We start from the raw sequence: 27,719 nt of genomic DNA, 5'->3' as shown, positions 1-27,719 counted from the left end.
TGAAGCCAGATTTCCCGAGTCAAATTCTACTTACATCACTTTACTAGCTGGGTATTTGCGGGTAATTTACTTAACTTCTCTATTCCTTGGTTACTTCATTTATAAAACAGAAATAATGGTAAATCCTACCTTTCTGTGAAGATTGAGTTAAAACCTGTAATATACTTATAGAATAGTACCTGGCACACAGAAAGCATCGAGTTAGTACTAGCTAATGTTAGGGAGGGACTGGTGTTGGAGCATGGATATAATTCTAAGTGGCAGAGGCGATACGTGACAGAAGTGCACATTAAAAATTGTAGTTTTCCTTGTTCTCCATGTGTTCAAAGTACCAGAAACCAGTTGGTGAAGACAGGATTCCAGTCCAGCTCTAGCCTCCTAGTGAGGACTGCCAGGCTATGGAAACTGGGCCTAGAGTCACGCCCATTAGCCCTCTCTGCCCAGAGCAGAATCCAACCGGGAGTGACAATGACCACAGTATGGTGGATGTCACATCATCTAATGTTGCTAACCTAGGTCTGGATAGTTGATTTGCCCCAGTGTATGGATATGTAAAAGAATTCAGTCCTGTGAAAATATGCCGCATAACAAGAAAAAGGAACACAATGAAGACACAGGGTCTTGATCAATTTCATGATATAAAATGAAAATGTGCCCAAACCCAGCCAGAGCTGGTCGCATCACATGTCACTGTTCTGTGATCGCCTCCACATGCGTGCCTGTCCCATTTCAACTTGGGTGTTTAAGGGCAAGACCAAGTCTCCCTCATCTTTATAACTAAGGAATAACAATAAAGAAAGCTTGTTGGAGAGCTTGGGTTGTGCTTGAAGCATTGTTTTAGACACATAAAGTTTAAGGTGCATATTAGATGTCTGTGTGAAGAAAAGGAGAAATGGAAGAAAGAGAAAAGATGGAGAAATAAACGTGCTAAAATGCGAATTTTATCACTGATTAAAGTTGGGAACTAATAAATAGTGTCTAAATGCACAGTTCCAAGATTGTGCACATAGTCACCCTGCGGCACCCACAGTGAACTCATAGGAATGCCATGGGGGATTTCACCAAAGACATACAAATGGCCAATAAGCACATGAAAAGATGCTCGGATCATTAGGCAGTAAGGAATTGTAATTAAATTCACAATGAGACACCATTGAACACCCACTAAAACAGCTGTAACAACAACAGGGGCAGACCAAAACTAATGCTGGCGAGGGTGTGGAGAAACCGGAACCTCGCACATTGCCGATGCGACAGTAAGCCTGTGCACTTTGGGAAACAGTTGGCAGTTTCTCAAAACAATCAAACATAAACTGCCATCAGTCAGCGAGCCCCTGCCATCCTCCCCAAGGTCTCTTGCTCCTTGATGCCCATTTGATGCCCATCCACACCTCCCGAATCTGTTTCCAGCTTTTTAAGCCTTTGATTACCACTTATCCTTGGATTTTCCATTCAAATAAAATACGAAAGTGCCAATGAGGAGAAGCAGCTACTGAAACGAGTATCTGAGTATCTCCCAGTCTTAAAGTCAGGAGATATGCCCACAATCATTTGACGCAGAGGGTCCCTTAAGGGCACACGTTTACACCTCCTCTGTGGACCTTGGTCTCCAGGCCCCAGAGTGGGGAAGAACTTACACAGAAGTCACATTCCCTAGAGAAAAGCAGGGAACCAAAGAAGGGGAGGGCTTGTCAGCTCCACTCAGAATGAACAGACAAGAGGGACCGGGTTATCAATTACCATCTGAAAAGGGAACTGGGAAATACTGCTCAAGAACGAGGCTGCGTAACTTCTGTGAAACTTTTTAAGCTTTGCAATTGCCCAGTGTTTGCCTATTTTTGCTATCCATTGTTTCCTTCCTCACTGTGATTGTACAAAGTTGAAGAGGTCTTAAAATCAAAGACAGTAAAAGGCGGCCATCTCCTGTTAAGAGCCGCAGATGCACTGGACCATTAAGCGCTTCCCAGCGCCACCTGGTGGCCAGCTTCACTCAGTTTTCATGCCGGCTGGAAGTAAATCCATGAAATGCAAATAACGTAGTGGATCCTCATTGGCCAGCTATCGTGAGACACCTGACGTATTATTGTTAACCAACTTACGCTACTGTGCAATGGAGCGCTGAGACTCATTCCTCCCAACTGCAACTTTGTCCTTGCTGACCAACCTCTCCTCATCAGCCATCCACCCCTGCCCTTCCCAGCCTCTGGTAACCACCATTCTACTCTCTACTTTTAAGGTCAATGAACAATGGTTTAGGTATAAGTGACAAGGAAAATTCACAAAATAGCAGTTAGATTTTTGACTCTGTGGGAGATAAAATACAAGTCACACACCTACACACGCATGTGTTCACAAGAGTGCTACATGCAGATGACTGTGTCACCTGCTACATGGCACTATGCCACTGAATCCTAACACCTCTAGGTAGACAGTGACAAAGAGTTTAAAGGTTTAAGAGGTTAAGTAATTTGCACAAAGTCACACAGCTAATGAATGATAAGGAGTCACAAACATGGAAAAATTAAAGCTCCATGGTGGTGGACAGGGCCTGATCATAGGAAGGTCAAGAGACTCTCCCATTTCCTCAGTCCTTTGTAAACAGTCTTCTGATTAAACTCTCCCTGGAAATTTGGTCAAACCATGACACCCCACCCTCAATCCTACCCCCACTAGGGCAAGGCTCCCATGAAGCTCTTGCACCAGTCATGTCTTTTCGTTTTGGTGACACCCGCAGCAAAGTCCTCTCTTGAGGCCAAGCTAGAAGGTTTCTACACGTCCCTGCACATCTGGAAGGCTGGGCAGGGAGGTGGATGAGAAACTGAGGAATGAGGCAATGGCAATGATACTGGTCGCAGTAACAACGCATTCTTCCTAGAACATAACCTGGGCCAGATGCTGTCTCCACAACTGGGAGGTGCTGCAATTCCTCCACTGAGTGGACAAGGACACTGAGGGCTGGGAGGTGAGGCAGTCTGCTCAGGATCACAGAGCTAGAAAAGCACAACTTTTATCTGCAGAACCCACACCTCTGACTCAGCTGGCCTGCTTGTGATAGAGTGAAAATGGGAAGTGATGTGGAGGGGAACTGTCCCCAAACAGTCCCCTTCAGCCACTGGGCAACACCTCCATATCTTCCCTGAACCTGATGCAGAGGGAGGAGGAAATGAGAGGCTCGTTTGGAGGCTGATGTGGGGGACACAAGAAGCGGGAAGAGACCATGGAGTAGACATCAATTTCTTTCTGGCTTAACTCATTTTGAATAGGAGCCAAGGGCCTGTGAGTTGAGAAGTTATATCCCTGGAGATCCGGTGTGAATCCCAGGGCACAGGAGCTAGGCCACATTCACTGAGCAGACAGCAAAGACAGGGATCATGGCGTCTGGACCACAGGAAGTCCATTAACCCACACGCTCTACCAACGCCTGGGCGTGAACACCATGCTCTGCAGGGCCTCCTTCTGATACATGAATCTAAACAGGCTGAATGAGCAGATGTGAGAAAGTGAGCTGTATTTCATCTCCGCTATGGGGGTTCCCCAGGTATAATCTGACTTATCAGAAGACCGTATTAAAAACTAGTATTTAGGAATTAACCAGCTACTTGGGGGGCTGAGGCAGGAGGATCACTTAAGCCCAGGAGGCGGAGGTTGCAGTGAGCTGAGATCACTTGACTATACTCCAGCCTGGGTGACATAGTGAGACCCTGTCTCAAAAAAAAAAAAAAAAAAAAATTAAAATTCAGATTTTTAAGGAAGAAAAAAGCCTCTTTATTGAACTGAAACAGTGTCCCAGACTTATCCCATTTTCCTTCCCACTGGGGGAAGGGAAGGACTCTGCTTTAGAATAACCTGGGGGTCACTGGCAGGGCACAGAAGGAAGTGAAGGTGACGCGGGCTGGCCTGGGGCACAATGGGTGGAGCTGCGCAATGGGGCAGAGACACATTACACTGTTTCCTCAGCTCTGTAGATGGCTTAAATAACTCCATAAGATAAAGTTTTCTTAAAATGTGAAGGCAAATTTCATTGATGACTCATCAGTGTATTTGTTCAGAGTAGAGGCCACACAGGCTGTCTTGGAGAAACCCCATTGCCTTCACTTAGAACACACTCAATTCTCCAGATTTGTCAGAGAAGGCGGCTCTTACATCCCCCTCTGACTGTGTGGCTCCTGTCCCAGGCACAGCTGCCCTGGCGCTGTGATGACAGAGGAGGGTCAACATTACCAATGGTGTCTGTGCATCTGGGCTGAGCAGAAACAAGGAAGGGGAGGCTGTCCTCAGTATTCTATGTGGAAAGGATAGTCTTTGTGATTTTTAGTTCTGAAAAACAGAAAAACAAATCAAAAATAGGAACAAAGAGTGATTATTTTTTAAGAGAAACATTTTAAATGGTATATACTTTTAAACTCCCCAGTGCATGAAATTAGCTTCATTCAGTGGCTCATCTTCAAACAGGAAAGAATTATAATGAGAAGGTTTAATTAATCTAAAATGTGTATGATAAATACCTATTCAGACACCAATCATTCAATCTGTATATTCTTCCCTCTATTTTAAAAAGAAGGAGCCATATTTACATGGGGAACGTGGCCAGTCGGAGATTCCTGTTTAGGCTGAGGATGTTATCCATATCGTGCTGTGTTAATTCAAAATCAAACACCTGGAATCAAAACACAATGTTTGTAGAAAACTTAGTTTAATTCACATTTAATGGAGCACATGTTACCTACATAGCACAGTGCTAGACCTGCAAGGGACACAAAGATGTAAAACAAACACTTCATCAGACACTTGGAACTTCCCTGAATCACAGCCTGGATTCCCCAAATGCCCTTTGATTTTGATCATGTGACTGGTGTTGGCTTGGCCTTGGCTACATTTAGGAAGCCTTGGACAGATGGAAATATATACTGCACTCATCTTAGTGGAATAAAGGACATATGGGAATTGTTAAAAGTTGTAGCGGCTGGGCGCGGTGGCTCACGCCTGTAATCCCAGCACTTTGGGAGGCCAAGATGGGCAGACCACGAGGTCAGGAGTTTGAGACCAGCCTGGCCAATATGGTGAAACCTCATCTCTACTAAAAATTTAAAAATTAGCCGGACACGGTGGCATATGCCTCTAGTCCCAGCTATTCAGGAGGCTGAGGCAGGAGAACCGCTTGAACCCAGGAGGTGGAGGTTGCAGTGAGCCGAGATCGCACCACTGCACTCCAGCTTGGATGACGGAGTGAGACTCCATCTCAAAAAAAAAAAAAAAAAAGGATGGCACAGAATTTTTCCCACTGACTCTGCTACCCCTCAAAACCCCAACAAAACAATTTGTTCCATACACCTGCCAACTAGGGACCCACTTGGCCCTGGGACTATGAACTCTAACAGTACCCATATCACAGAGTACATTTTCTGAGTGATCCATTTTTCTTCCTTGAAAATAGTATTCTTCTCAGCCCTTCCCTCCCCTTTTGTTGTCCCCACACACTGAGGAACAGGACCCATGGCCACAGCATCAGCATCCACCCCAGCCTGGCAGAGTGGCTGTCTTGCGGCGGGAGGAGGGGTGCACTGAGTGATTCCAATGCAAGGACCTGGAGCACCCCAGCCTCTTCCCCACAAGAGCCTTCCCCTCCTGAGGGCAGGAGAAAGTAGCCTCAGCGTGTCATCTGGAGGGAGTGGGGAGTGCTGGGGCCGGGGTAGGCGGATTCTTGGGTTTAAGGGGAACAGCGAGCAGTTCTAGAAGACTCCCTATAAAGGGTAGGCAGCCTTGCAGCAGCAGTTCTGAGTGGCACTGGGGCCACAGGGGGCGGGCCGGGGCAGCCCCCTGCACTGGATGCCTTTCTCCTCCCTGGTGAGTCTTGTGGACCCGGCTCCCACCTCCTCCAGACTGCATAAGCACTTCCTCCGGCCCCTCCTAACCCGCCACTGCTGTCTGTCCTCAGCCATCAGATCACTTCGGCTTTGGCCCTCAGGTCTCACGTCAGCCTGGTCCTGTCTCACTGCCTGAGGATGGCATTTCCCCTCAGTGTGTAGCAGACCTAACAGAGGAATGGGGGCATCTCAGCTGGGCCCGAGGTCCCCGTGTCACATTCACTTTTGCTAGGCCATGGGGATCCCGGGCATTGAGAGCCACGACGGCAGAAGGGCAGAACTGGGGCGATGTGGCCCCCTGCCACCTGCTGAGCTGCTCACTCGGTGGCTCCTCCCATGGGAGGGTCAGATAATCTTCCCCAGCCTATGTCCTCCCAGGGGCAATCCTAGCTGCCCTGCAGGGCACAGAGGGCACCTTAGGCCAGGCCCCCATTGAGGGGTGACAGCATGCTAGCAGCCCCCATTGAGGGGTGACAGCATGCTGGCAGCCCCCATTGAGGGGTGACAGCATGCTGGCAGCCCTCACAGCCCTCGCTAGCTCTCCGGGCCTCCTCTGCCTGGGCTCCCACTTTGGCGGCACTTGAGGAGCCCTTCAGCCCACCGTTGCACTGTGGGAGCCCCTTCCTGGGCTGGCCGAGGCCGGAGTCGGCTCCCTCAGCTTGCGGGGAGGTGTGGAGGGAGAGACGCCGGTGGGAACTGGGGCTGTGCGTGGTGCTTACAGGCCAGCACGAATTCCGGGTGGGTGTGGGCTTGGTGGGCCCGGCACTCGGAGCGGCAGGCAAGCCCTGCCGGCCCTGGGCAATGAGGGGCTTAGCACTCGGGCCAGAGGCTGAGGAGGGCGTGCTGGGTCCCCCAGCAGTGCTGGCCCACCGGCTCTGCGCTCCATTTCTCGCCAGGCCTTAGCTGCCTCCCCGCAGGGCAGGGCTCTGGACCTGCAGCCCGCCATGCCTGAGCCTCCCCTGACCCTCCGTGGGCTCCTCTGCAGCAGGAGCCTCCCCAACGAGCACCGCCCCCTGCTCCATGGCGCCAGGTCCCATCGACCACCCAAGGGCTGAGGAGTGCCGGCACACCGCCCGGGACTGGCAGGCACCTTCACCTGCGGCCCTGTGTGGGATCCACTGGGTGAAGCCAGCTAGGCTCCTGACTGGTGGGGACTTGGAAAACCTTTATGTCTAGCTAGGGGATTGTAAATACACCAATCGGCACTCTGTATCTAGCTCACGGTTTGTAAACACACCAATCAGCACCCTGTGTCTAGCTCAGGGTTAGTGAATGAATGCACCAATCAACACTCTGTATCTAGGTACTCTGGTGGGGACTTGGAGAACCTTTATGTATGTCTAAGGGATTGTAAATACACCAATAGGACCTCTGTATCTAGCTCAAGGTTTGTAAACACACCAATCAGCACCCTGTGTCTAGCTCACAGTTTGTGAATGCACCAATCGACACTCTGTATCTAGCTACTCTGGTGGGGACTTGGAGAACCTTTGTGTTGACACTCTGTATCTAGCTAATCTAGTGGGGACGTGGAGAACCTTTGTGTCTAGCTCAGGGATTGTAAATGCACCAGTCAGCACCCTGTCAAAACAGACCACTCGGCTCTCTGTAAAATGGACCAATCAGCAGGATGTGGGTGGGGCCAGATAAGAGAATAAAAGCAGGCTGCCCAAGCCAGCAGTGGCAACCCGCTCCCGTCCCCTTCCACACTGCGGAAGCTTTGTTGTTTCGGTCTTTGCAATAGATCTTGCTGCTCCTCACTCTTTGGGTCCACACTGCCTTTATGAGCTGTAACACTCACCGCAAAGGTCTGCAGCGTCACTCCTGAAGCCAATAAGACCACGAACCCACCGGGAGGAACGAACAACTCCAGACGCGCCACCTTAAGAGCTGTAACACTCACCGAAAAGGTCCGCACCTTCACTCCTAAGCCAGTGAGACCATGAACCCACCAGAAGGAAGAAACTCCGAACACATCCGAACATCAGAAGGAACAAACTCCGGACACACCACCTTTAAGAACTGTAACACTCACCGCAAGGGTCCGCGGCTTCATTCCTGAAGTCAGTGAGACCAAGAACCCACCAATTCCGGACACACCATGTGGAGCAGATGCCGGTCAGTCAGCAGTGCTCAATTCTAACCACTACAAGAGACCTGCAGCCTCGTTCCAAGAGGCCTGTCAGCAGCCATTGGAGAGAACTGAGTTTACAGCTTAGCCAAATCCATACTTTTCAGGCTTAAGGTTGGCTGGTCACCCAGAGCTGCTCTGGGCCATTCAAAGAGCAGGACGCCTGAGAAAGGAGAGGAGAAGGGCATGCGGGCAGCAGGTGAGCTGGACAAGGGCCCGGCAGGGAGAGTGCTGTAGACACCATGAGGAACCTGCCCATCCCCTGGTCCTCCCATCGTGGGCGGCCTGCCTCTCCTGCCAATGGCAGGGCTATGCCCACCTGCAGCCAGCTTGGCATGCACAGCAAGCCTGAGGGCACAGGCACTGCTACAGATTGGTCAATAAACCCCAATGGCGATGCTTGCTTGGCACAACCAAACCGAGCCCTCAGGATGCAGCAGTGCCTTGTGGAGCTCATGGGCAGCTCAGACACCAAGAGGGAGCATACTCCTGGGCACATGCTGTCTATGAAAATGCAGCTGTGCAGCTGGCCCCAGGATCACACACACCTGTGCTAACATGATCAATGGGTGTGGGCTGCCACCAATGCCTGTTGTTGCCTGTGAGATCATCACAGGTGACATCCGTGACTGGGGGTGACTGGCAGCTAAGAGCATCAGGTACTTCCATACGCCAGGCACTATGCTATCCCTTCACTGTATCATTACATTTCACCCTCAGTGATCCTATCAGAAGGGTGCTCTACTGAAGAAACAAAGGCTGAAAGAGGTCATGCAGCAGTTAAATCGTGAGTGAGACTGTGGGAATCCCAAGTCCATGGCCCTGACTGGGTTACAGACTATGTCGTCGGGGTTGAAGCCACACAGAGTTCCTTCACATAGCTCCAAAAATAGATTTCACACACTTCACACACTTCTGTGGTTCTTGGCTTAGGTGAAAAGGTTGCCCTGAAAAGGACCGCTGCCTCTCCGTGTTCTGCACACACTCCACCTGTTCCAGTCTTCACTCCTGCCTCTCAGAAGTCACTAGACAGGAGTCAGGACCAGAATCTTCCCACACAACTCAAAGCAGTGCCCTCAGGCCACGTAGGCATGCCTCCATGCGACAGAGGTGGTGACCTGTCCACCAACTGCCTCCCCTTTCTCCTGAGCGCACGCTTAGGAGACATCCAGCCTCCCCTGTGGGCTAGCGCAGCCATGTGACTGGTGCACATGCTCCAGCCTGGCCCATACAAATCTTCCCAACAAGATGCTCTTCCCTCCTTCCTAATCTTGGGCTGGATGGAGAATACACCAACACCCTAGGGGAGAAAGGGCCCTAAGATGGAAGGAGCCTGGGTCCTTTGATCGCTGAGGGGAAGGTCAACCACCCACACCCACAGTGCAGAGGGAGAGGCCCCTGCTGCATCAAGCCCCGCGACCCTGAGGCTGTATGCTACAGCAGTCATCCCTTCCCATCTAACACATGATCTGAAACCCGCTAAATAAAAGAAGGAATACACCTACCTGGATATTCTCTTTAATGTGACTTGGGGTGATAGATCCGGGGATCACTATCACGTTCCTCTGGATTTGAAATCGGATCAAAATCTGCAAGGAAACAAAAAGTCTACTATCACACAAAGGGAAATCCCATGTAGTCTAAGTTATTTTCTAACATGTGAGTTTTATCATGCAGTAAGAGTCCAAGAATCAATGACAGCAGCTATTGTTACTGGCATTCACTGAGTAGCTCTGTCAATATGTTGGTAATGACAGCCATCAGCCCAAGGAGGAGATCAGAGAATCTGCTTAATGAGAATTCCTTAACATGCGCCCAGCCCCCCACTGGACATTAGAACAAAGAAGACTAGAATAAATAACTTTTCTGTACCATCTCATACTAACCATGCATGCAGTTGGTGGGGCAGAGGGAGAAGGCCTGGAAACTCCTCCTCTGAGTCTAGACAGGCTCGGAGGCAAGAGTACATGGCTTGAGTGACTAGGAATGCGGCTGCAGACCAAATTCTGCTTGACGCTGGGAGGTTCTAATGAGTCATGGACTCACCTGGGTGAGCCAGTCCCTTCCTGGGACCTGCCAAGCCCCAGGACTCCCCAAGGATGTAGAGCGGTCAGAGAACCCCACCCGGCTCAGAACAGCCCTCCCTCCCTACCTGAGCAGGAGACTTGCCGTGCTCCTTTGCAATCCTCTGGATCACAGGGTTGTCTATCAGGTCAACCCCCTCACTAGAGAGACACAGCACAGGGGGGTGAGCCAGGAGATCCAACATGGATGCCCCTTTCTTTAGAAAGAAGAAATCTTTGTCCAAAATGAAAGATTTATTTTCTGATCATGACACATGCCGACTACAGGAAATTTTAAAATGCAGAAAAGCACATCGCCCCACATTTCCAGTATGGAGATAACCACTGCTAACACTTTGGTGAACAAGGCTACACGACATCACTTTTCATGTGTATTTGGTGCTTCTCCTCAAGAACCAGGTGGCCATGTCAGCGCATGCAGCCAGTGGGCTCTCAAGCTTTGACTCCCCCTGACTCTCAGGGCTCTCTGACTTCTCAGCTTCTACTGTACACCCTGGCACAGCACAGCGAATTGATATTTGTTGATGATGATACTTTCAGAAAAGTTCGCCCAAAATACTACTAAAAAGTGAATATTGTGAACACGTGGAACCTTTAAAAGTGGTTTTGAAGATGGTCATAGAGTCCCTGTGCATCCTCTGCTCAGGCACGGGTGGGCCCTGAGAACTCTGAGGATTCAGTTTTTTAATGAGTGTGTACTGAGCCATCACCCTGTTTCAGGCATTGTGCTAGTATTGTCCTCGAGGTCTCCTGAAGGAACCAAACAGAGTGCCCAGTTGCCCACCCCAGTCAGTCTGAGAGCTCCTTGACTCACTCCATCAGAGGATCCGCTACCCCAAAGCTCAGCTGTGGAATGGACCCAGCCTTCTAGAGACTCTCCAGCTGGTTCAAAGTTCAAACACACATGCCCTACTTCACAAGGAAAACACACAGGTGATAAAACTCAAGTAATTTCAGCCTTTTCGGGGTTCCCAATGTTTCCCAGGTGCTGAGCTAGAAGCTGGGAAGAGAAGAATAAATAAGATACCTGCACTCTGGTTGCTCTGACTAGTGGAAGGGACTGAGAAGAAAATCACAAGACAGTGTGACAAGGGCTGTGTGAGAAACATAAATAAGGGGTCAGGAGGGCTTCCTGGAGAAGATGATGCTGGACTGAACCTTAAATTAGAAACTGGAGTTTGCCAGATTTAAAAAAAAAAGATTTGTGGGTAAAGAGAACAGTATTTGCAAAGGCACAGAGGTGAGAAAACATGTTCTATCCAAGGACCCCACAGCAGCTTCATGTAGTGAAGCCCAGGATGTTCACAGGGATGGGAAAGAATGAGGCCAGAGGCAGGCAGAGGTCAGGCTGGCTGCATCTCACAGGCCACACCAAGACCTGAAGAATTTTTCCCAGGAAAGTGATAGGATCATAGGAAAGGAAAGAGACAGCTCCTTTCAGCTCCCACTGGGAGCAATGGATTGGAATGGAGTGGGCCAGGGAGGGAGCTGAGGGGCTCCTCTAATGACCTCGGGAATGCTACTTAACTAAGGCAGTGACAGTGATGGCAGAAATGAAATCATGAAACAAAGTCCAACTTCTCCTGGCAGAATAATCAATAGACTTTGGTGCTGGATTGGACTCGGGATGTGGGAAGGGATGATTTCCAAGCTTCTGGCTTAGGTGGCTGAATGGCTGGAGGTCTCTTAGCTGATCTTGGGAGCACAGTACAGCTGCAGGAGGGCCTGGGTAAAGATGACAGCAGGCTTTGCCTCATCCAACCACGGAGAGGCCTGGGGAGCATCCTTGTCAGGAGGTCAGAAGGGGACTGACACCCTGGTGGGGAACTCAGCAAAGGGGTCACTCCAGGCTGATTTACATCCCTGAAGAGGTCCTGACCCTCCCAGGGCAGCCCACTCACAGCCACTCCCTGGCTTCCAATAATAAACCATGCCTTCAACCCCAGGCTTGAGAGGTGTGGACAGCCCCCTATAGTACCATCCCTCCACACCCTGTCAAAACCTCCATTAAGCCCTCCCTCAATCATCCCAAGGAAATGAGAAGGTGGCATCTACTTCCCAGTCGGACTCTGACTAACACACCACTGAGGTATCCTTACCACGAGCCACCAAGAGGACGGTAAGCAGTCACGGACACATCTCTGGATTGGCAAAAACTGATCAGATTCTTCTGAGTAAGATATGGGTGGCACTCAATCTATAACAGAATCATAGCTTACATAAAATTCAGACCACTAGTGTTCAAGAAAAGCTCTACAAGAGAAGACCTGCGTCAAAGTCTTGGCTGTCACCGAGTAGCCATGGGGCCCAGCTCCAGGCCTAAGTGTTTCTGTTGTGAGGAGTCTGGACAGAGCAATCTCCAAGAGGCCAGCAGGTGTCATGGTCTCTGAGTCCACGGCCTTGGGGACACCTACATCATCTGAATGTTCCAATACCACCTGCTCTGCAGGGCCTTCCCTGAGCACTCAGATAAAGATTGTTAACACACCATAGCTCTCATCTCCCCCGGCCTTTATTTTCCTCTACAGCATCTATCACTATCTGACATCTCATAGATTTTACATATTTGCTTACTGTCTTTCTGTGTCACCAAGATCTAAGCCTCATGAAGATAGAGATTTTTGTTTGAATTTGTTTTGTTCATAGATGTCTCACCAACACTAAGAACAATCTAGACATGTAGGAAGTGCTAAAAATATATCCACTGAATGAATGAATGAAATTGAGGAACTACATGTGACAAATACATTCTACAGGTGACTTGAATGAAAATTTTAAGAAGCTAGAGAGCAGGATCTCTGTCTCTTGCACATTCTCCAAACTCTCACATATAATTCCAGGTTATAAGGAGATTTAAAATAAATAGCTATTTAGTGTAAATTACAGAGAACTATGAATAGTGTGTTTGCTCTCAGGAACATGCCAAGCTCATCAAGATCAGCCTGTTTGGAAAGCCTCCAAAAGAGAGGCCAGCCCTTCTGGAGCCTTCCGCATCCTGTGTTCCTGGTGTCCATCAACCTAACAGAAAGCAGACCCTCCACCCCACCTTGTCTACTCAGACTATGCCATAATCATTCCCAGGTATTTAAAGTGCTGAACAACTAAAAATACTGACACAAAACGGAAGCTACTATCCATATAAACATATATCAAAACTTATATATATAGGGTTGTATACAAGGCAAAGCTGAACTACATGAGAAGCTGGGTCAGAAGCCAGGTTGCTCTTCATGGTGGTGGCTACAACAGGACCCAGGGGAGCTACTGAATGGCTGAGGGCTTTTTTCTTGTTCTGGGTGCTGAATACTTGAGTTTGTTCACTTGCAAAAATTCATCAAGCTATGTATGCCTTTTATGATTCACACACTTTTCTGCATCTACTCCATACAGAACTTTTTAAAAAAGCATATTTATTCAAAAAAATAGAATGTGATGCTCTATTCTTAATAGTCCCAAACTGGAAACTGTCTAAGTGCCCATTAACAGCAGAATGGATAACTCAATTGTGGTTAATTCACAAAACAGAATACCACAAGAAATAAGAGAGCACTATCTACAATCACATGTACAGAAACACAGTGCTGTGTGAAAGAGGCGAACACAGAGGAGTTTATGTTGCATTATTATTTTATTTTACCTGTGTAAAGTTCAGACGTGAATCCCAGCTGCTGGGAATGGGAATGATGCTGTGCTCGGCAGGGGTTACAGGGGCACTGGACGTGCTGTTTACTGAGCTGGATGCTGGTCCCAGAGCTATGCTCAGTTTATGAGAATTTATACAGTTCCATTTTCACATGTGCACTTCTACTCTTCAATAAAAAGCTTAAGTACTGTATAAATGATCTTTGAACATACAAAGCTAGTCTAGAAAATACAATAGTTATTTCCCCACAAGTCTTTTCTCTGCATTAAAAAAACGAAGTGCCTGCATCACCTTCAGCAGCCTGTGAGCCTGGCGTGAAGCCATCTAGTCATCCACTCTTTCTTGCTGCAGTCTGCAGGCTGGGAAGAGGTAGAGGGGAGGCCCATGTTCCTGGATAAGGGTGAGGCACCTGCCAGGACCCTGACTGCTTCTGAGTACACCTGGTGACCTGCCTGCACTGCACATGGAGGGCCAAGCACCAGCTCATGCCCTGCCTGCCAACAGTGCCATCTACCCAGATGCACCTTCAAGAAAGCCACTTGCCTAGCTGCTGCCTTTCGTCACCATTCTGAGTGCTGCCAGAGGAGAACAGGCCTGTTTTGTGCTTCACCCATTCTTCCATTTCCAGAAGAGCCCTGTGGAGGTGGCAGCTGGGGGACCAGCCACACAGGTTAAACTCTCTGATGCGTCCATCAGCTTACCTGGTTGGTTAGTGGCTTGAACCTCAACCCAGGCTTATTCAAAAGCCTCTCAAGCTGTTCATGGTTGAAGTTTGACACACCGATGTTCTTCACCAGCCCGGTGATCACCAGGTCCTCCATGGCCTATAAGAGAACAACTCTGCTGGGTGTGAAGCTTCTGTCTACTGCACTGACAATCTACGTCCCTCAGCAGTTCTGTATGGTATTCTAAAACTGGTTGGACCCAATATTTTTACAATATTTTACTTGAAGCTTCAAAAGCATTTCTGCACTCAAGGTCTGATTTCAGTCCCATCTTTTCTGGCTAGGGGATGCTGGGCAAGTTGCATGGCCTCACTTGGCCCCAATTTTCTCAGCTTCAGGACAGGTCTACATGGCCTGTGCCACGGGGATGTTTAGGGGTTATGTGGAATCACAGAAAGTGTCAGCTAAGGCTGGCGTCCAGCGCTCGACACATGTGAGCTCTTCTTGTTCCTATTCCTCCTGATGTCTGGCAAGCATGTCTGCTGCGGATTTTATTTGTTCACCTTTCTTTCCACTGAGACACTGACCTTCTTAAGCACATGGATACATCACCATTCTCCTATCCCACCTTCTCCACTTACTATTTTAAGACACTTCAGGGCAGAGCAACCTAAAGCTCTGAGCTGGTCACTGACCAGCAAGCCAGGCTGCCTGAGCTTCAGGAAGAGCATAGCTTTGTGCCAGGGTCCGCAGTCAGCAGCAAGTCCTGAGTGACCAATGGGCCAACATGCAGCAGTTAGTTACTGCCTCAACTCTGCAACAATCACCGGAACCTCGCTGGTGCTACATGAGCACCCTAGAGTTTAACCCATATCTTTTAGGACATAAAACATTGTGACAGAAAGAGTTGAGGCCCATGGGCCCTGGTCCTGACATCTCAGATACCTTAGGTCAGTCTTTGTCTTCTATTGATGGGGGGAGCCTAGCCTGGGACTCCTCCCTGTCCGAGGGTTCCCTCTGGCCTCCGCCCTGGAGAGCTTCACCCAGCAAGCTCTGTCCTAACCTCAGCAAGCTTAAGCTTAAGCTTACTTTCTTCTTGGGCCTCAAATGTGATGTCCCATCCCACATGATGGTTAGCAAGACCGTAAGACCACACGTGCTCGGTCAGCCATGCTGGAGCCCAAGCCTGAGACCCACCCCAGCCTGTGGGTCAACTTCCAGGAACCTCTCAAATCCACCGCCCCCTTAATTTCCTGCTCAAGTCTTTACTGCAAGCCCCTGCAGTAAAGGGCTGTTTTTGGTCTGAACCCTGGAAATGGGCTGACACTTGGTAACCTTCCCCGACACTGGTCTCACCTCCCCAGCCTGAGCTTCCATGCTGCCAACTTTATCACTCTGAAATGCTTGAGAGAAAAAGGAACTATAAAACATTAACAGTGGTTACTGCTGGGTGCCAGGAAAATAAAATTTTTAATGTTAGTTTAATACGGAAGAACTCTCCTGCATTTTCTGAAATAAATATGGTTTTTAATCAAAAAATAAATAAATATTTGAGAAAAAAAGTGAGGTCTATAACGAGCTACCCCTCAAATGTGTCAAGAGAGCTGCACCATACCAAACCAAAGGTAACAAGAAAGTCACTGAGGTCTCTGAGTTCTTCGGGTATTGATTCCTTGTTTGCTCCACAAACCCCACATCTCAGGTAGACAACCTTGATGTCTTTGAACACAAGCAGCTCAGGGCTCACTGCATCCTGGGTGGAGACCCACACAGGATGAGGCTGCCTGGTGGTGTGGCTCAGCTCACCTCCCATGTGTCCAGGAAGTCCGTGTCACTGGGAATGACCATGTTGCTCTCGTCCAGAGGCAAGTCCTGCACTCTAGGATGTGAGAGGCAGAAGGAAAGTTCACTGCAGCTCATGATCCATTCTGGATGAGGAGGCTGCGAAGAAGGAGAGTTGAGATGTGTGAAAAAACAAAAACAAAAACAAAAACAAAAACCATGTGTCAGGAGACCTGCATCCAAGCCACAGCCCTGTCACTAAGCAACCCCAGCCTGGCCATGTGACCAGGCCCAGTCTTCACCTTTCTAAGAAAAGATGAATGGCTGGTGGACTGGATGGCTGGCAAAGCCTCTGCCAGCCTGATGTTCACTGTTCATCTCTCACAAGATGGGAAAGGAAGACCCTGTATCCTTACTGATGCAAGGTTGTCCTCTCCCATTGCCTCCAGAAAATAGTTTACTAATTTCGGGTAAAGAATGGGTGAGGAGTGCATTTTCTTCATGTCTTATAGAGCCCAATCAACCCTCTCCTAACTCCACTGTTAGGGTCTTGTCTTCTTTCTTAGAATCCCCATCATGATGACAGGTAAGGAAGTGAGAACACAAAGGTACACAGGAGGTAGAGGGCAGAGAGAAACATCTTGAAAGGGCAAGAACCTAAAGTCATCCTTCAGAGAAGCACTGACGTGCAATCCAGCTACCTCCCTCATGCACTCCCATGTAGCGTGTTAAGGGTGAATGGCATAGGCATGTTTATTTAATGACACCTAATCACACTCCTAAACAACAGTGGAAGAATGTCACATGTTCCAGCCTGATACACATGAAAGAGGCATTTTCCATGATGAGCTGAAGTAACTAACAGTCTCACTTTAAAGCCACATCCCATGTTGCCATTTATGCAAGCCTCCACAAAATTGCAGCCCGGGACTCATACTCGGACCCTGATCTAATTGTCCAGCATCACACAAGGCCTAGCAGTTCCTACTGGCCAGAAGACATGCTGACGATGCTGCATTATTCTCTTCTGTAATTTGTTGGATGATCTGAGACCTTTTCCTTTTCTACGACCCAGAAATCCAAAGACAGGAATCTGCTAAAGGATGAGGGCAAGGAAAGTGTAACAAATGTCTGACCTGAGCATATGCTTCTGGGCTCCAATCATCTAACTTAAACCTTAAACTTTCTGTATCTTAGTTTCATCATCTCTCCAAGAGGGATGTTAATAGTGTCAACTTTGTAGAACTGTCATGAGAATTAAATGAGTTAATATGTGTAAAGTACCTAACATAGTTCTGGGTACATAATTACAACAATGCTGGCTGGCAATGAGTGTAATATAGCTGTAGCCATTGTTTTAATTATGATTTTCTGCATGCAATGAATTTCAAGGCACAGACATCACTCTGGTTTTGCCCTCTGGGTATCTTCCCCTCTTAGTCAGTGTGACTAATGGACAGCTGCCCACATTGTTTATGGAAACTAGATACAAAGCCTTAGTTAAGTAAAGCTGTGCTAGGAATGAAGTGTTTTTTGTTATTTTACTCTAAAACAGTAACCAACAGTGTGGCACACATAAAGGGACCTTCTCACAGGTTGGTATGTAGAAGACTGCTGAGCAGCAGTCCCCCATTCCATTGTAGGAAGAACATCCCTGCAAGGGCTTCTGTATTTCACAGGTGTCAACTGTGTGACCAGGCCCTTGCCCAGGCAGGCTGTCATCATGGCCCAGGGCAATTCGCAGGTGTCAACTGTGTGACCAGGCCCTTGCCCAGGCAGGCTGTCATCACGGCCCAGGGCAAATATGCAGGGACATCCTGGCCAGGACCCGTGTGAGACAGAAGCAGGTTGCCTAGAGTAGGGAAGTTGCACGGCCAGACTGGGGTCGCTTAGTGACAGAGCCATGGCTCAGATGCATGCTCCAGACACACTGTGAAGCAATTAAGAGAATAAAACCAAGTGGAAAAGTCAACTACCAGCACAACCCACTGGACCCTGCTGCAGGTGAACAAGCAAATATCTCCCATATTGCAAAACAGCATTTACTCCCCAAAGAGAACAGAACCTGCAAGAAGAGACAAGGCCTAGGAATTCACTGGGAACTTTCTCTGAGCAGCAGTATTTCCTCATCTGATCACTGCTTTCACCTAAAAACCTAAGGGAAAAAAACCTACTGCTCTCTTGGCTTGGAAAAAAAGCGACTGGCTTCAAAGACAGACCTGTGGGGGCCTCAGAGGTCAAGCCAAGCCTCTCCTTAACTGAGGCCCAGAGATATCAAGAGGACTGCCCAAATGCCGCAGCTAGCATGTGGCAGATGCAGCCTGGGAACCCCTGCCCTGAATGCTGGTCCATGCTCTCCCCACCGCAAGACAGGGTGTGAGCACGGGGAGGAAGGTCCTGCAAACTGCAGAACGAACTACCTACTGAACGGTACCTTGAAACCCATGGGCCAGTGTATGAGGTAGAGGTCCAAATAGTTCAGCTTCAAGGCCTTGAGACTCCTTCTGCATGCTGTTTCCACCAAGGACTTCTTATGGCAGGTGCACCACAGCTACAAAGGAGAGGGGACCAGCGTCACACGTGCCCACCCAGAGCCAGCATGGCACCCATTCTGTAGCCCCACAAAGCTACTGTCTTGAACCCAAAATAGCCAAGATGAGATGACCACAAATACAACACAGCAAGTTCTGATGGGAGGACAGGGACATTATCCTCAGAAGAGTTCCAGGACACCTGCAGGGAGAGGCTCCAAAGCTGGGATCCTTCTGCCTGACTCCTCCTCAAGGGAAGCTCAGGAATCCAAGAGATATTTGATGGTTATTTGGATTCACTGGGACCAAAAACAAAAACGAAAATGAAATTCCTGCAGGCAGAAAAGATATGACGAAAAATCAGAAGAATCTCTATCTTGTGTTTCTCACTTACACAGACTCCGTATTAAGGGTTCTCTGTTCCTAAGGCACTGTAACCATGTGGGTTAGCCTATAGGTGAGTTAGCTCACACTGCCTTACTTCTTTTAGCTATTTCCTTCCACACTCTCATTATGTAGAAAAACTTGTGTTTTTCCCCTCATTATACTTTTATTGACTGTGACATAAGCTAACCTGAAGGCTCCATCACAGCAAGGGAAAAACATGAAAGTAAAGTAAAAGAAAGTAAAGTAAAAGAAAGTAAAGTAAAAGAAAGTAAAAGAAAGGGGAATCAAATAAATGAAAACAAACGAGCACAGTATCTTCACAAAAATAAAAAAATGAATGCTGGAAGTAAATGCATTCCATTGTTAATCACAGTTGTCTCCATGTGGTGCGTATATGTGTGATTTATTTATTTCTAATTACATTTCTATGACTTTTCCAAATTTCCAAAATAATGAACATATTTCCACTGCTGACTATGATCCACACAGAAGCAACTTGCTCCAAATTGCAGGGTGAGCCTTAGAAATCTCCAGTTGCTCCCATCCCTACCTGGACTATTCTGAAGACATTCTCCCCGCTTGGCCAAGCACACACCAAGGCTGCTCTCTTACCACCCTCTGCTCTAGTGCAGATAGCAATGGTGCCTGAAGAACATTAACCTCCATAAAGTAAAACAGAAGGCAATTCAACTATAGAAACAACATTGAATCTTGAGGTATGAAACTTTAGCTGGGAAGTTACTCAGGAAATTCTCAAATCCAAAGTCTCATTTTACAAATAATGAAGCTGTGAGCCTGAGCCATCTAATCCCTAATACTCACAGCTCCTGAATGGCAGCTAGACCATGAACCCATGACTCCTGATCTCATGGTCTTAACATTCTGCTTCCAAATCAAAAGCAAAGGAATTCTTGAATTCTCCACTATCGTAGTCCACTCTGCATCTTCCACAGGTCCTGACTCCCAATACCCTCCACATCCATTTCTTCTTCTCCCTCCCTCACCCACTGTGCCAGTGCAGGCCTTCATCATCTTCCACCTGCACTGCTGTTAATGTCTCCTACCTGGCCTCCTGCCTCTGCCTCAAATGCAAGCTTCTTTCACCTACTAAAATATCCTATACACAACACAAGTTGCACTCACATATGATACAAGCTGCCCTATTTAAAAACGAAACAGGGCTCCTCTGTCTCTAGGTAAAAGCACAGCTCCTGACAGGGCACAGCTGAACTTCCATGGCTTAGCCCATCCACCACTCAGCCTCATTTCTCATTACTCCTGCAACCTGACATTGTGTGGTCCAGAGAGACCAAGTGATTTGGTTTGGTTGTGTCCACAGCCAAATCTCATCTTGAATTGTAGCTCCCATAATCCCTACATGTCATGGGAGGGACCCAGTGGGAGGTAACTGAATCATGGGGGCAGGTTTTTCCTATGCTGTTCTGGTGATAGTGAATAAGTCTCATGAGAACTGATGGTTTTATAAAGGGCAGTTCCCCTGTACACGTTCTCTTGTCTGCTACCATGTAAGACGTGCCTTTGTTCCTCCTTCGCCTTTTGCCATGATTGTGAGGCCTCCCCAGCTATGTGAAACTGTGAGTCAATTAAACCTCTTTTTCTTTATAAACTACCCAGTCTCAGGTATGTTCGTACAGCAGCATGAGAACGGACTAATACACCAAGCTTCCTACAAACCCCTGCACCTGCCGTGCTGCTTCCTGCCTTATGCCTGTGCTCAAGCTGCTTCCTCCACACCCAGAGTTTCTCCTTCAACAGATGTGGGGTAGAATTTGGAATCTGCATTTAACAATCACCCCAGTGATTCTGAATTTAGGAATCGCTGTGTAAACAGACTTCATGAGGGCTAGGACTTTGTCCTATTCACCACTGTAGTCAAAGTGCCCATCACTAACTGAATTTTGATAATGTATTGTTAATTGGGGGATATCTGTGTACTCCTACCTGAATGACCAAGTAAATAATATGAAACAAACCTGCACACAATATAATTCAGCATGCTCATGAAGCTGTGAATATTCTTGTTTATTCCGATTTGAGTATGAAACAAAGTCATCAACTCCCATAAAGAAAGTAGAAAGCCCTCCAGAGATGTAGCATTACCCAAGCTCTGCCAGCCTTGCATAGAGAAGCCCTACCTTAGTGGCAATGAACAGATCCTCCCGTCTTACAGCGCCTTCCTTGATCTTGCAACGGATCCCTGCTCCAACCTCCCTCTCATTGTGGTAAAAGTAAGCACAGTCGAAGTGCCGGTACCCTGTGTCAATGGCCTCTTTCACTGCCTCGGTCACTTTCCCTGGAGAAGCCTGCAAAACCAACAAAACAAAGTGTCTTCTCACAGTCAGAGGAATCCAACACAAATCTCCCCTTTCACCCAAGCATGTGGACAACATAATACATAAAAAATTAAGTCACTAATTTGGTACTAGTATAATCAGTCTAAAAACAGGCAATATCAGTTATGAAGGAATTTATGAATAATCTAAGTTCCAACTCCTTTACATATTTTGGGAAAAAAAACTATAGGTTATTTTTAGTGTCTGCAGAAAACTGAGCTAGATGGTATGCTTCCTGAATGATCAAAGCAATAAAAAAGTGTAGAATGAATAATAACTGAGATGCAAAGAGGCTTAAGATTTATCCTGTACACTCAGATACCACAGCGTCCAATAATAAAGGCTGAGGTGTAGACTCACACGAAGGTATCCATACAAAAAGAAGTATATAACAAAACCTAAATGAATGTATAATGCTACAAGCAATAAGGTAGTTCAGAAAAGAGAACAGTCACTCTAAATGAAGCTCAGGCAAGGGAAGGGACTAGAACTAGGGAAGACTATAGGGGTGGGCGGGTTTGCAGTCTCATTAAACTGAAGACTGACAAGGGCTTTATAGTTCACAAACCACTTTCTCACTGGAGCTTCACGGTAACCCTAGGAGTTAGAGCAGCATAATTATCTTCATTTTATAGGCAACAGATTCAGAGTGGTTGAAAGCTAATGAACCAAGTATCCATCTTAAGTTAGAAAAAGAACCCAAGAAATTGGATGGAAAGATAAAAATATGATTAAGAATAACATCAATAAAATAGAAAACAAAGATGTAACAGAGAAGATCAACAAAACCAGAAGTCAGTTCTTTGAAAAACTTCAGTAAAATAAACAGACTTCTGGCTAGGTTGATGAAGAGGCCAACTTTTTAAAAAACTGACACGAATGGACAGTAAAACATGCAGATAAAATGGACTTAAAAGAAAATATTACCAATAACTATATATCAATAATTTGGAAAAATGAGATAAAATGGGAAAATTCCTAGAAAAATTTAACCCAAGAATAAAGCTTGAATAGTTACATAATTATTAAAGAATGCAAGGAATTCAAAAAAAAAGAGAAAACCACCAGTTTCATAAAATTTTCAAGAAAAAAAATCATCTCAGTTTAACACAGACTTTCAAACAACAGAAAAAGACGGACTTATCTCAACTCATTCTACAAAACTAGCATAACCCTGAATCAAAATCAGACAAAAATATTAAAAGTCACACATTCATCTTATTCATGAATACCGTTGCAAAATTCATAAGTAAAATAAAAGCAAATTGGATGGAACAATATTTATGAAAAGATAATATACCACACCCATGTTGAGTGTATCTCAGATATCTAAGGATTGTTTGATATTAGAAAATCTGTAATTCATCAATATTAACAGATTAAAGTACAAAAACAAAAGTCAACTCAATCAATATTTGTTAAGATTCAATACCAGTTTAGATTCAAAATCTAAACTCCCAGTAAGTTGGGGAAAAGAATTAATCTGATAAAGAGTATCAATATTAAAAAATATCCATCTTACATCCTTTAAAATAAGGTACAAAACAAGAATGGCCACTGTGCTGGAGGTGCTTTCCACCTAAACAACTAAGCACCTAAACAACTAAGCACCTAAACAACTAAGCACCTAAACAACTAAGAAGAAGCAATTTTAAGCTTAAAGACTGGAAAAAAAGGAAAGTAAACTACCATTATTTGCTGATGATATGATCATTTGTGTAGAAAATCCAAACAAATGTAACACAAATTAACAGAAATAATAGTACAGTTTAGTAAAGTGGCTGGAAGTGTAATGAATATAGCAGGTGAAACAAGTAGAAAATGTAATTTCAGAGAAATATAATTTCCAGTAGTATAACACACTATCAAGAACCCAATAATAATTCCAACAAAAGACTTATATTCTCTTCAGGAAAAACTATACAACCATATGAAAAGATGTTAGAAATGAACCATATTCAGGACAATTTATTAACAGAGAAGAATACCATGCTTGTAGAAAAGTTAAGATTTAACATTACAAAGATGTCAATTATCTCCAAGCTGGTCTACAGATTTAATGTAGTTCCAATCAAAACCCCAATAAAGTTTCTCATGGAACCTTCTAAGCTAGTTCTAAAACTTACAGTGGAGAGTAAGGTGCCAAAATAAAAAGCCAGGACCCAGGTACATGCATCTGTCAAAACTCATCAAATTGTACACTGTAAATTTACAACAGCAGGGAGAGGTGACCTGCCCTACTAGGTATGGGCGCTTATCAAGGAACTGTAGTAATTAAGACAGCACCGATCAGGCACACAGATGGATCAAGTGGCCCCTAATAATGAAGAGCCCAGGCTGAGGTCTCCAGACATCTCACCGCTCCCCTTGCTCTCTTGTGCTTCAGCCATCATCTTGAGAACACTCCCTAACTAACCGCACGAGGACAGGAGATGTGTGGAGCCAAGTGGAGTAGCCCCAACCATCCCAGCTGAGCCCAGCCAAGGTCCACAGAGCTGCTCTCCTGACCTCCCGTGTTGGAGGAATACACTTGCTGCTGTACACCACTGAGGTCTGGTGTTTGGCCATTGATGCAGCATTTCTGGGGCAACAGATAACGGATAGGTCTGTGATGTTCATTCACTATTAAAAATAGACAAGTAACAATAAGCCTTTGCATAGACCAGTGATGAGTGATTATGATTAATCCAATTTGATGCACCTGCAGTCCAAGAAAAATAAATAGAATATTTTGACCTGTTAAGCACAGTTTTCACTAATTTTTCCTTATCCTGTGTGCACGAAAGTCTGGACTCCTGCACCAAATTGTTGCAGAAATAAAGGGAAGCAAGAGACTCAACAGTTTAATCCATCGAGTGCTTACTGAATGAAGGGCTGACAGATGCACGTCCTTTACTAGATGCTGAGAACCAATATGAACAAAACGACACTCCTAGCCTCTAAGAGTTGGTAAGCAGGTAAGAAAAATAATTTAAATAATATTTTCATGAGCAGGCCTTGAACATTCTGACTCCTTCAGTAACTAACTTCCTATATGACTTCTTATAGCTTTTATCAACAACTAAGTTTAGCTTTTTTTTTTAAAGATCAAATTTTAAACGCTTTTTAGTCAGTGCTGTCTCAAATCACTGGCAGGAATTGTGAAGTTCAAAGTAGAGAAAGGTCGTGGAATAGAATGGTGGTTATAAGACGCTGGGGGAGGTGAGGAAGGAGGGAATGGGGAGTTGCTGATCAAAGGGTACAAAGTTTCAAACACACAGGAGACACAGCTTTTAAGACTTACTGCGCACTAGGATGCCAACAGTCAACAATAATTTACTACACATGTGTATTTCAAAATAACAAGACATTTCAAACATCTTACCACAAACAATAATAACTGAGAGAGGTGATAGATATGTTAATTAGCTTGATTTAACCACATTGCAATTGTATACACGGCTCAAAACATTACGCTGCACCCCATAAATGCACAGAGCGATTATATGTCTCAGGCATCAGGGCGGGTTGCTTCTAAACAGGGAACAACATGAGATCCCAAAGTTTCTTTTAAAGCCTAATCAGCAATTCCAATTTTCCTTTTTTTTTTTTTTCCAGCAAGGTCTGGCTCTGTCCCCCAGGCTAGAGTGCAGTGGCGCCATCAAAGCTCACTGCAGCATCGACTTCCTGGTCTCCAGTGATCCTCCCACCTCAGCCTCCTGAGTAGCTGGGACCACAGGCGCGCACCCCCAAGCCCAGCTGATTTGTTCATTTTTCGTAGAAACAGGGTTTCGCCATGTTGACCTGGCTGGTCTTGAACTCCTGAGCTCAGGCGATCCTACTGCCTCGGCCTCCCAAAGTGCTGGGATTACAAGCCCGCACCCCACGCCCGGCCCCAACTTTCCTTTCTCTCTTTGCTGGAAAGGAGGCTTCGAGGTTCCCTGTTCCGGCCGAGTCCAGCGCCGCCAAGGCCTCCCCTCGGCATCCCCGCTCTGAGTAACTTCTGAAGTTACTCTGAAGTTCTGAGTAACTTCTGAAGTTACTCTGAAGTTCTGAGTAACTTCAAGGGCTCGGCCTCTCCACAGAGCAGCCCCGCCCAACGCCGCGGCCGCAGCCCCAGAGTCTGAGGCTTGGCTGCCGAGGTCCCCGCCTCCCAGAGAGCGCCTCGGCGGGCAGCACCGACTCCGTTTTAGGAAAGGCCGGGCCGGGCTGCGTATGGGCGGTGGGCGGCCACCTCAGCAGCGCCTTTCCCGGGCGTCGGCCAGGCGGAGGGGAGGCCGCCGCACTTCTCCCCAGCCCCGGCCTGGGTCCCATCGGGCGCCCCCAAGTCCCGCGCTCCCCTAGGTCAGGCGCGCCTCCCTGCCCGCGACCGCGTCACCTTCCAGGAGCTGAGGCCCACGGCTGGGATATCTCCCATGGCCGCCGCCCGCCGCCCCCCGCCCCGCCGCCCCGCCGCCCCGCCGCCCCGCACGCGACTACCGACAGGCACCGCGCGAGCTACTGCGGCGCTGGCGACCCGCCGTTGCGACTGGCTGGAAGTGCCTTGTGACGGTTGACACTCCGACAATGGCTGGAAGCATGAACGCAGGGCTTCCTGACTGCTGGTGTCGCGCGCCGGGCACTGACTGGCTGGTTGTATTAAGGACGGGCACCCCGATTGGCTGGAGGCGCAGAGCCAGCTGGAGTCCCAAATGGCTGGAAGCACCGCGCTCTGGACATCCTGATTGGCCGGCGGCATAGACGACGGAGTTTTCGATTGGCTTGCAGAGCCACGCAGGAGCAGGGAAGGTTTTACAATTGGCTGGCATTGCCGCTCACGCCCCCCCCTTAGGCGTGACCTCCTGGTTGCCTTCTCCCTCGCACCGGGTGCATATGCGACTGAGGGTAGGGCAGAGGTGCTAGGTTGATGGGCAGAGAGTCTTCACCGTTCCAGGGCCTCGCCATGGCCGGGCCATCCTAGGGCAAGCTCTAGGGTCAGGGTGCAGAGTCCTGCGTCCCCTGGGGCACAGGGTGCGCGGGAGTGGGTCCCTGCTCTCTTGTACCAAGGATGGCCATTCTCAGGTGCCCCGAGGCCCCCAGTCTGGGAGAAGCGTGCCTGGCCTTGGTTCCCCGTCAGGGAGCCACTGTGCCCTTGGAAAATGCCTTCCACTCCCTGGGTCCTGGCCCAGAGCGGCTGGGGCTTGCAGGACAGCGGGGGTCCTGGGTGGTGCAGGGGAGGCCGAGCCCTGCATGTGGAGGGGAGCGTCCTTGCTTGCAGCCTCGGGCCCCCATTTGGAAGTGGATGGGGTGGACTGGGCTCCCCCAGGGCCAGTGGAGGGAAAGAGGGGTCAAGGGAGCCTTCCGACGCCCCTCTTATCTCTCCTGGAGCTTACAGCTCCCCCTTCATTGCCCCCCTCAGCTCTGGGAGTCCTACTGCCTTGAGGACACCCACACCCAGATGAGGGCTTTGTTTCTAGGTTCCTTGCCTGGGTCTTCAGTGCTGGCCATCAGGGGAGGCGCTGCCCATTCTGCTCAGTGGGGCGGCTGCAGCCAGAGAAACTCCCAGGGTCACTCTGGGTGTCCCCCTGCCTCCCACCCAACTTGCATCTCCTGTGAGCATCCATCTCCACAATGTGAGCTCCTCACAGGTGGGAAGGGGGATCTTCGATACTCTCATTTATTCATTCAGAAACTGTGCCTGGAGCACTCACCTGTGCAAGGGGCAAGTTAGGCCAGGGTGCAGTGCTGAAAATGACCTGCATGGGCCTTGCCCTCAGGAGCTCACCATCTGTAGGAATGAATGGACAGAGCATAAAAGCAAATGCATGAGAAAAAAAAAAGAGCAGGTGCTATAGTAAAATAAAGCAGGTGCTTGTGGTGAGAGGCGGAAGGGACAGAGTGAGGGAATCCTCAACACCTCAATGAAGTGGCATTTATGCTGCAAACAGAAAGGCAAAGAGTGAGGGAACCAGCCCTGCACAAGCCTGGGAACAGTATTCCTGGGGGAAGCTCTACTGCACTGCAATCGTGTGTCATGCTATTTCATTGTTTTAACAGAAACTCCATAAGTCTATGACGTTGAGCATCTTTTACTCTGCTTCTTTGCTATCTGTATATCTTTGATAAGGTGTGTTTTCAGGTCTTTTGCCCATTTTTTATTTGGGTCATTCATTTTCTTATTGTTGGATTTTAAGAGTTCTTTGTGTATTTTGGATAAGAGTCCTTGATTAGATGTGCCTTTGTAAATATTTTCTCCCAGTCTGTCTGTAACTTGTCTTTTCGTTTCCTTGACATTGTCTTTAGCAAAATAAAAAAATTTT

The 27,719-nt window shown here is 47.5% G+C and overlaps 1 protein-coding gene across 8 annotated transcripts; it reads right to left on the bottom strand.

Annotated features, from left to right (window-relative positions):
* Nucleotides 1-1,587: 1,587 nt before the first annotated feature.
* AKR1E2 (aldo-keto reductase family 1 member E2) lies at nt 1,588-27,719 on the bottom strand. 8 transcript variants are annotated; one of them, XR_008537656.2, is made up of 11 exons: nt 25,904-27,719; nt 21,244-21,411; nt 18,604-18,720; nt 16,194-16,328; nt 14,424-14,546; nt 12,179-12,276; nt 10,148-10,220; nt 9,501-9,584; nt 5,913-6,031; nt 4,575-4,657; nt 4,017-4,317 (listed from the first exon to the last, which is right to left on the bottom strand). XR_008537656.2 is itself a non-coding variant. In XM_001153988.8 (10 exons), exons 1-10 carry the CDS (start codon nt 26,156-26,158, stop codon nt 4,275-4,277), a joined length of 1,284 nt encoding a protein of 427 aa, XP_001153988.3. In that variant the 5' UTR covers nt 26,159-27,719; the 3' UTR covers nt 3,742-4,274. The 8 variants fall into 8 exon arrangements, 6 of the variants coding, with proteins under 6 accessions (XP_001153988.3, XP_009456148.1, XP_009456149.1 ...); XR_008537657.2 differs by lacking the exons at nt 4,017-4,317; nt 5,913-6,031 and adding an exon at nt 1,588-1,653 and having other exon boundaries at nt 4,506-4,657; nt 25,799-27,719; XM_001153988.8 differs by lacking the exon at nt 5,913-6,031 and having other exon boundaries at nt 3,742-4,317; nt 25,799-27,719.

Source organism: Pan troglodytes, chromosome 8 (genome assembly GCF_028858775.2).
Source record: "Pan troglodytes isolate AG18354 chromosome 8, NHGRI_mPanTro3-v2.0_pri, whole genome shotgun sequence".
Classification (NCBI taxonomy): domain Eukaryota; kingdom Metazoa; phylum Chordata; class Mammalia; order Primates; family Hominidae; genus Pan; species Pan troglodytes.
Note: the sequence above shows the minus strand (reverse complement) of the source record. Positions and strands in the feature narration are given on the sequence as shown.